This window comes from Pterocles gutturalis, unplaced genomic scaffold (assembly GCF_000699245.1).
Source record: "Pterocles gutturalis isolate BGI_N339 unplaced genomic scaffold, ASM69924v1 scaffold36794, whole genome shotgun sequence".
Lineage (NCBI taxonomy): Eukaryota > Metazoa > Chordata > Aves > Pterocliformes > Pteroclidae > Pterocles > Pterocles gutturalis.
The window spans coordinates 21587-31443 of NW_010136998.1; the positions used below are offsets into that span (position 1 = coordinate 21587).

The 9857-nt window shown below is 40.9% G+C and overlaps 1 protein-coding gene across 1 annotated transcript; it reads right to left on the reverse strand.

The window, feature by feature from the left end:
• Window positions 1-1577: 1577 nt before the first annotated feature.
• RAD9B (RAD9 homolog B (S. pombe)) lies at window positions 1578-9256 on the reverse strand (the record flags this gene model as incomplete). Its single annotated transcript, XM_010082501.1, has 10 exons — window positions 1578-1709; window positions 1989-2256; window positions 2511-2633; window positions 3201-3265; window positions 3737-3843; window positions 5840-5946; window positions 6781-6880; window positions 7508-7622; window positions 8116-8265; window positions 9153-9256. Coding segments are annotated over 10 exons (1271 nt in total), but the record flags the coding sequence as incomplete, so codon positions are not given.
• Between the last annotated feature and the right edge of the window lie 601 nt (window positions 9257-9857).

Consider the following 9857-nt stretch of genomic DNA (forward strand, 5'->3'; position numbering starts at 1 on the left):
GGGTGTTTGGGTAAAAGAGGGCTAAGATGTGAAATGGAAAAGCTGTGGTTCCTTGCTGTGGCTATCTTTGGGAGACCTGCAACATACAGTTTCCCTCTAAATGTACTTTCTTTATGAAGAAGGTATGGTCAAAAATAAAAAACCCAAAACAAAAAAATAGATTTTGGGACCAGACAGGTATGACTGAGTAAAGGAGATGGGAGAGGCAAGGGTCTGGCAAAGATGGGAAGGGTTTTGTGGTGGACTCTCAGTCTCTCGGTAATGGACGTCCTTTCTCCAGGGGAAAAACCAGATTGTGTGTATAGAAGCTGACTGTATGGAGTAGTTTCTTACAAAGATAGCTGAATAACGAAGCAAATCGGAGTCTGTATCTAATGAGGATGCTTTTTTGTTGTTGTTAAAATGAGACTATCATCTATGCTTACCTAAGAGGCAATTATGTGAATTTCATGTCTGAGGTATAACTTATGCAGGAATAGTTCTGTAAATACATTTAAATGAATTGTAAAGATATTTAATAAATATAGTATTTATACTAAAATGTGGGGTTTTTTTTAAAAGTAAAGTTGACTGCAAAACCTCTGTTTGCTAATGCAGTGATGTCGTTGGTGGCGCAGAGATGCGCAGCCACCAATACTTGGGGTGTCGGGCTCTCACTCAGACCTTCATAGAGCGTTCTCACATCTGTATTTGACTGACACCACAACTCATCTGTAACAGTTTGGCAGACAGAGTAATGATCTTTTAATTGGACAAAGACTGGAAATTTCAGTATTTTATTCCAGTGTGGCTTTGGAAATACTGCGCTGTCGCTGACTTGTGGTGGAAGAGGCAGGGGAGAGAAAAGAAAAATACAAGACAAACAGAAAAACCTCTTAAACTCGTCCTTTCAAACATCACTTTTATTTTTTTAAATGTATTTCTATGACAACATTGGTTATTCAGTTACATGCTAACTCTACCCAGTTTCTGTAAAAATACAGGTTCTTCTGCAGCAGTGATGTGTTTGGCTGTGCCGGAGTGGCTGTGGATTTATTTTTACAGCACTCTTAATTTTATGACAGCAGCTTCATGTGCCTGAAGTGGTAACGCAGTCTGAATTCTCTAGCGAGAACATACTGTGGAGCTGAACAGCCAAAGCCGTGTTCTACAAAATCCCCCAATCTCCATGGGTCCATAGTGACCTCAATTGATACAGCATTCTGACAGCAGCTAACAGTTTTAGAACGACACGTGCTGGTGGTGAACATAAGCAGTGAGTAAACACTTCACCTGTACTGACAGCAGGAACTGATACAGTACTGAGTTGAGTTTGTCCTTTTCTTATACTTGTCTTGGAAACAAAGAAATGGGCACCATGTGAGTAGGATTCACACTTTCCGACTGTCTGAATAGGTATTTGTGAAATGCAGTTCACCACACAAGCTCAGAATACAAATAGTTTCCATCACGTTCTAACTTGCTGAAGAACTGCAATTAAACTTCTTTCTAAAACTAGAAACAGCGCCACAATTACCATGTCAAACATACTTTTATCTTTCAAGGCAATCCGCAATTCAAACGCTTTGTGTTTAGTTCTAGAGGACTGGGGAGCTCTGCACACTGCGAAAATCCTCTTCGGCATCACTGGCTGTTGCTAAACTATGGAAGGTGTCACTGATGGCATCCTTCTCCTGACAAGAAACTGCTCCGAAAAACAGGGAATGAAACTGGAAAAGGCAATATTTATAGAAGTAAGAAACTGCATGTGATACAGAATTTGGGGGTTAATTATTTCTGAAGCTTTTGTCACTTTAAAAGCCCACTTTAAACTCTTTATCAGTCTACAGTGTTTCCTAGTAAGATACACCCGGCACCTGTGAGGATTTCCAGCGTGACAGTTAAACACGCCACATGCAGAACCGAGTCTGGACAGGTAGCAACCCCCAGAGCACAGGCAGCGTTCAGCTCAGGTGCTGCACGGGAGGTATGACGAGGAGCCTCCTTACCTTCTGATAAGGGAACTCTGTTCCCTCTCCTTCCAGCATCACCTGCTCCTCTGCCCCGGCCACAGCTGTTCCTCCAATGCCTGTTACCTCTCGCTTTGTGACTCTGGGTATATTTTTAATCTTTTGTTTTGCCAAAGGACTTGCAGGTTTTGCTGACTCTCTGTTGGGTGCGCTTCCATTCCACTGTGGCTTTTTGGAAGCAACTGCTTCTGCATTGCCATCTTCATCCACAGAGGTTTTTTCAGATTTAACTGTACGGGTCTTTGAGCTGGATTGGAGAGGGGTCAGGTTAGTAACTGGTTTTTACATGTTTTTGTTAGAATGTCTTTATTTTCTGTTAATGAAAAGCATTATGGCTTTAGAATAGATTCTCAACAACTATCTTCCCATCCCCTTACTTACTTATAGCCAGGGAGCAGATCACTTCCTTTCCCTCTCAAATCTAACTTGTCTGGAAAACTTTAAAGTTAATTTTTCATCCTCTTAAGGCAGCCTGCCTCCCGCCCCGAAGCCCACAGTTACCTTTCCTGCCGCTGTGGAAAGCAGGGAGGCAGGGGGGAGGCTGTCTCCTGCCTGATGTCGGACAAGGTGGCCAAAATAAAGCTGGCTTCCAGCACCATATCTTCAAGGCTGAAAGCAATTGGTCTAAACACAAACATTCAGAGACTAAAACAGCAGCGTAATGACACAGATTGTAGGAGGAAATACAGCTTATAGAGTTCTATGATTCTATGAATTCTATACATACAATTAAAAAATGCCACCTCTGAAAAGCTGAAAATCTAATATTGTTGCTGAGGAGTATGAGATGGCTTCCTGTTACAGATTGAAATGCACCCATAAGCACATGCTATACAATATTACACTCAGTCAAATTATAGTTTTAAATATTTAACTGTTAAAAGTATATTTTAAACAGAAAGTGTATGGTTTCTTTAGACTACTAAATAAAATCATTGTGTGCATTAGACCGAGAACCTGAAGTGTCCAGGTAGCAGGTGCTCACGGTGAGCTCAGTAACGCTGATGCCTGGGCTAAAGGCTTTATGCGTAATAACAAACAACTTGACCCCGTATCGCAGATTAGAAATACAGCTTTTGGTACAAAATGAACATCTCTTTTATTGTTCCAGTTAAGTATTCATTGAGTAACCTGCAGGCAAAAATTGACCGTAGAGTTGTAACTGCAAGTCAGGCATGTTCCAAAACATACTTTCCAGATACGTCAAAATGGACTGAGACAGGAACACTGGTGGCTTCTGAAAATGCTAGAAGTCCCTGAAAGGAAGAGGTGGGTGGTTAAGTGCTGTTTTAAAAACAGAAGATCAATATTAGAATGTAAGTTTATTCCAGCTGTTGTTTACTGGCAAAAAGAGGGTAAAAGTCTACTGCTTCTAGAATATATTTCTTGCCTTCCCTGCCCAGAGCATTGCTAGAGGAGTTTCTGCACATGGAACTCCTGTGGTAACCATGCTTCCTCCAGTACAGTTACAGTGTGTCTGCCCACCACTGAAACTACATTTTTGTTGCTTTAAAAACGTTTCACTTGCCTTTCAAAGGCTACTGTGAGGGACTCTGCAGTGTCCTGAAGATCCTGGCTTTTAAAGCTAATCCTGAACCAGCTGGTAAGATACTGCTGCTGGTCAGGAGGCCGGCTGGAAGGCTGCCCAGGGCTGCCCCGCGCTGTCCTGGGCAAGGCATGCAAATTCACAGGAAATGTTTTATTTTCAAGACAAATTATTGCTTTACCCTCAGTTCTTTAAGGCAAAATGTCACTTCAGAATCTACTCCAACTTGAAAGTAGTCAAATTCCTCTGGATTTAGCTGTATTTCGGTAAGCATCGTCTTTGAAAAATCTGTACAAAATAACAGGAAAGTCAAGGGCTCAGAGGAGTGAAGTTTGAACCCTACAAATCTGTGATTACAACCATGAGGTTTCTACATCAGCATTGCTTGAACAAATAATTGTATTTTTATAGTGACTAACAGTACTAAATGTTTATTTATCTAAATTCATTTAATAATTAAGTAAAATGAAATCCTCAATTTATTTACAGTGTATTATGTAGATTTAACTGGCTTTTAACAGCACCTCTTTCATGCTCCACTGTGTGATCTAACCCGATACCTGCTGTCGTTCTTGCAAATCTGCTTTGTCCACAGGCGTTCATCACAAATAGCATTACCGGCTGCTTATTGTTGCATAGATGGGAAGACCGAAATACCGCATGACTTTTAAGAGATTAATCGTAATTGCTGACAATAATCAGAGGACAATGAACGTGGACTCAGGTTCTTTGTTTTCAATTATAATCTTTTCCTGATATGTAAGTGGCAACAGGAAATAGGCTCTGCAGTTTCAGGTGTTCAGTTGTTGCCTGTTATCACTAGATTAGCCCGTAGCTGTTATTAGGTGTGTGAAAAGAAAGTAAAGCGCATACTTCCATTATGTGTTCTAGTCTCACAGGCATTTGGAAAAATTTGACAGCAGCTTAACCAGTACACACCTATCCAGTTCTCTTCCAAAGCCAGGCTGCTCACAGAGTATTGCAAACTATTCCCCGTATGCTGTTTCTCTAGTCAAGAGGGTATGTTTTTTTATCTCGGCCTTCAACAAGACCCCACGCATGCTCAAATACACTCTTGTAAAGGTCCTTAAAGCTGTAGAAACACAAAGTTCTAGCACACCTCGGCTCCCACAAGGCAGGGCCTCCCACGCACAAATGAAAACAAGTCTAGGCAGAAGGTGTAATTTCTCTTTGAGAATTAAACCTGAACTTGGAAAACCCTGAGGTGTCAGCAGATGATATGTTCAAAGGACACGTTTTTGTTTCAGCGCAAACAGAACATTTGCTGCAGGCACTATGTTGCATCATGTACCACACAAGAACGATGCTGGTAATTCCTCCTTTTTTCTCCTTGGCTGTTTGGGGTTTTGGTATCTCATTTTTTATTTTTTTTTTTTAATCTCATTTTGGTATCTCAATTTTTACCTGCTATTTTTTTTCCACTTTCTTACAGTAACCCCTTAAGTGTGTGTTTCTAAACTAACAAAATTTGTCATTCAAAATGGACTGTTTCTAGTGTCTTTTTATTTTCAGTACTTTCTTCCCTGTTTCACTCCGGTTTCCACCACTTAATCCTTCTTGCTCTCCACTGCTTTAGCCTGTTCTCAGCACCATCCCCACCCCTGTGCTCTAGGCAGTCATCTTTTTCTAGGTCATTATCCTCAGCTTTGGTCACAAGCAAATATGAAAAACATCCCTTTATTATGTAATGAACAAGAACCTACACTCAAAACCACAATTATATCTTTATAACGAGTTTGAGTCACACCCCAAGAATCTAGATTGTTCTCCATCTCCGATGGAGACCTGAAAATGGCAGTGCAGCGTAACACTGCGAGGCTGGCTAACACACTGGATCACCCTTAAACTAAAATACGCTCCCTAATGATATCAATTCTGTAATTATGGGATTCAGATTTAAATAGCTCTTTTTAAAACATAAAATTATCTCCTTTTTCCTGTCTCTTGCCATGCTTCTGCTCTTGCAGCACGGTAATTACCTCTGTTCAAGCCTCCAGCAAGCGGCATAATTTATTTCAGTTGGCTGCTCAGTCTGATATCTGCCACTGATACCAGGAAAATGTTACTAAAAACATACTTTTAAAAAATGTATTAAAACCAGAGGGTGGCAGTATGACTTAAAATCTCTCTATATATGTTCCCTCTCTTAAAAAAATGTCATTCAGCCATAAAATGCCTTCTCCATTCAGGCTGCAATAATTATTCTTCCTTTAGTTCCCCTGTTTTAAAGTCCCAACATTGTTTCATATTTTGATTTCCTTACCAGTGTCTTCCTCAGTGTAACTCTTCAAACAAACTTTCATGGGAGTAACTGATAAGGTTACTTCTTCTTGACTGGTCGGGAAGTGAATCATTATATCAGCCAGCAGCCTATAAAATGTCATTAAAGTACACTAAACAGAAAAGTAATTTTGCATTAACATTAAAAAAATTAAAGTAATTTTGCATGCCACAGATTACTAGCTAGCATTTGTTACTCGCATTAGAAATTAAAATTATTACTTGGCAATACTGTCTGAAAAACTGCCTTTGAAATGTGCACCCCTTAAAGTCTGCTGGAGCTTTTAATTGCTTTATATAGCTATAGGTAAGGAATCTAACAATGCAACTCGTGATTACAAAAGCAAATTGGTTATATTTCATGCTTGTGTGTGCTGCCAACTCAGTCCTACGTAGACATATTGCTGCTATCTTTCTGTATGTTTGTATCACAGTGTAATGGCTGATGACTGTGACAAGAGCTCCTTTGCACAGAAACACTTCCAGTAGAAATGCCGGCAGGAGACGCACAGTCTGACTGGTCTTCACCTTCGCTTGCCATGACAAGCCAACGCTTGCCATTCTTCTGGGAGCTGCTTTTCAAAACAGAACTTTCCCTTACTGCACTAAAACAAAATGCACTTTTACCACTGGGTTCTTTGCCTGTAAAATTAAAGCACTACTTGGTTTGTCACAGGTGGAAATTGCTCAGAGGTGTGAATTCAAATCACACGTGACACACTTCTCAAGGTCAGACTCAGCAGGATTAGTGGCAGTGATCCGAGTTTCTGAAGCTGTAATGGGAAAAATCAAGCACTAGGATAAAGGAATTAGGAATTCACCATCTTTTTCTGTGCCCTGATCAGATTTTGATGATGTTGATGACTATGAGAGCAGTATTGCCTCCTGTATGAATTTTTTCAGGGAAAAAAAAAAATTCATTACCTGGAGTGGACTTTAAGTATGTTTGGACACATGTGCTTTGCAAAAACAGCCTGCAACGGATCACACTCCTGAAAAGTCAGATTATATGTTTTTACAACACCTAAGGATAAAGGATATGAACAAAAATCAATGCTGGTATGTAATTTTCAATCTTTTTCAGTATTAATACTTCTTTTAGGGAATCTCAGACGAGAAAGTAACCAAGCAACTCACTCTAGCTATGTGGAAATAACTCACCCACAAATAGAAAACTGAATTAACATGCCACCTGAGACTTCCTTCATCCTATTAGTTATGCCCCTCCAGCATCTGAGTTTCTTAAGAATCCACAAGAAATAAGTGAAGAGCAACAAGTAAGTATTAAAAGTGGAGAGACCCAGTAAATCCGCTGGTTCAAAGACCTGCCAAAACAGGATTTCCCTCCCTTTCCATAACGTGTTTTTTTCAGAATTTACTCCAGCCTGATCCTAAATGTTGTAAGCAGTAGGCTGACAATGAATAGCGTGCGCAACTGCTGAACTGAAGAACGTTTGTCTGATAAAGCCTGTTACAGCTTCATTTTAACAAGGTGATGCACATGATAAATGTAAATTATGATGTGAAGAGGCTGCAAGTGCTTGGCATAATATTCCATCAATAACATTCAGTTAATAACTACACTAAATAATATGTCACCCTGCTGTTCTAAACTGCTGCTGTTTCTGTAGAGTCACTCTGTGTAACCTACCATGTTTGCAGAGGAGCTGAAAAGTTACGTGATGATCACTAATATTCGTATAAATGCTGCACTTCTCTACATTCCTTTCCAGCACATTTACATATCTAAATACAGGAAGAACTGACTGTAAAAAAACAAAAGCCAGCACAGAGGTTACTCATCAAACAATTCTGCAATGTTATTTCCCGAATTTTGTACAGTTTATCTCAAGCTCCTGCTTTTATGGCTTCCCCAAACGACTTTGTAAGCAGACAGTGAGGCAGCTGATACTGATCCTTGCCATCCTCACCCAACACGTGGCCAAGAAACCTGTTTGCTAACAACTGGTCAGAGCTCTCCTGCCTCATACTGGTTTTGAAGGCTACAAGAGAAACACTCCGGGGCAGCAGTGTGGTATTCCTTCACCCCAAGACTGAGATGGTTCCGACTTTGTGAACGGCCGGGCACAGCTCAGGAGGTACAGTTAAATACCAGCGCTCTCTTTTGCAGAATTGCTCAGAAGTGCTTGAGTTCAGAGCCATCCGCATGCCTCTGTGAGCTTCCCCCTATAATTTCATTTGGAAATTGGGCTAATTTGCTGCTTACAAAGACGTGCATAACAATCCATTAAAATGTACCTTAATTATCAATTTACAGGGGAGGGATAACTGTTTTTCCTTCTGACGTGGCTGAGCCACAGCTGTCCAGCAGTAATGTTGAAAAAACGTAGATGAGAAGAAGACACATGCGTATGCTGACCTTGAAGAATTCACTGATCTTAAGGCAAGCTGAAAATATAAGTAAAATAATTTATTAACTCAAAAAGTATTTCATATCAAACCTTTAATCAAAAAGCCATCTCTGTGCTTCAGTACCAAACCTAAGCCACAAAACCTTTAAATGTGTACGTCTCAAAATAAATATAGATGCATCATGCATACAGTCACGTTCAAACTTATCACCTTCATTACTACCAGTCAGAAGTCCCTGGTATAGGACAGGCGTAGGATTCCAATCTATGGACAGCTGTGTGGCCCTGGGGTTACCCGAACACTTAAAGCTCAGCTTGTGTTTGAGGCATTTGAAGGACTGGAGTTTGTTCTAAAGCAATCTTCCCGTACAACCATCCACATGCTATGTACAAATGAGCAAAGACATCACCAGCACCTCAAAAATTAATGAAGTAAGAAAAGAAATTATCTCCACTTCTCATTTTCCAGCCTCCCAGCAAATTAAGGAGAGTTGATCACTTTTAACTAAGAAACCTCTAGAGAAAACCCTAATTCTGCTGGAAATGGTGTTTGATTAATCAGCGGCATATTAATGGGTGCATTCTTCCTGTTGAGTCACACCCGTACAAGAACATGTTGTTTAGGGGCAGCTTCTGATGTGGTACAAACCATAAACCTTTTGACCCATGACAACAGAACTAAAACCCTTGGTATTAATCCGGATGTCCTGGACAAGCTTCAGCTTGGGTAAGAAAAAATCGAAGAATACTAGGGGCAGAGTAGGAATGAATCTTCCATGACGCAATCTGCGTAATTACAATTACAGAAAATATGGCATTTGTCCATAATGAAAGTGGAGGAAGCTCAGAGAGAATGTAACTCAGGCTGAAAGGTACCTGTAGGAAAACAACACAATATCCAACAACATGAATCCATTTACTTACACCTTTTTCTACGGGGTCAAACCAGAATTCATCACTAATACGTGCGAGGGCATGTATCGCTCTTCCAAACACTAGCAGGAAAAGAAAACAGTGCAGTATGCAGTCTTAAATTAAAAAAATTTTATACATTTTCTCAAGAATTATTTAAGAGGAAACATTAAATTTCAAAGAAAACAGATGACAGGGTGGAAAAAATTCCTTTTAGTATCACAAACACCTTGATGTTTTCAAAACCTGCCTCCAATGAGGCACACCTCAGATGTCACCCGTCCCTTTGCAGAAGCTGGTGTGACCTGATGTCAACAGAAATTAATTCAATCTAATGGGACAAAACACCACGGAAGATAGAAATCACATTTTGTAGATGGCAACGACTTTAAGCAAGCAGCGGGACACCTGTAAAGAAGCCGCCCTTAGAAACACAGAAGAAACCAGCCACGGGGCTCAAAATTTGCCCCCGTGGCACCGACCGAGCAGCGTTTTGCAGGTGTGCAGGAGGTTGAGCTGGGCCTCTGGCAGGAGAACAGCGCGTGTGGGGAGCTGCCGGGCCAGGCGATGGCTTCTGCACCTGAGCGCACAACAAACCCAGCCCTCTGCTCTCCCAGCGCAACAGCTCTGAGGCTGCGGATTGCCCAACAAAAATGCCATCGTCCTCCTGGGGATGAGGAAGGGGCAGCTCCTCAGCTCTGCGGTGCCCTGGCAGGG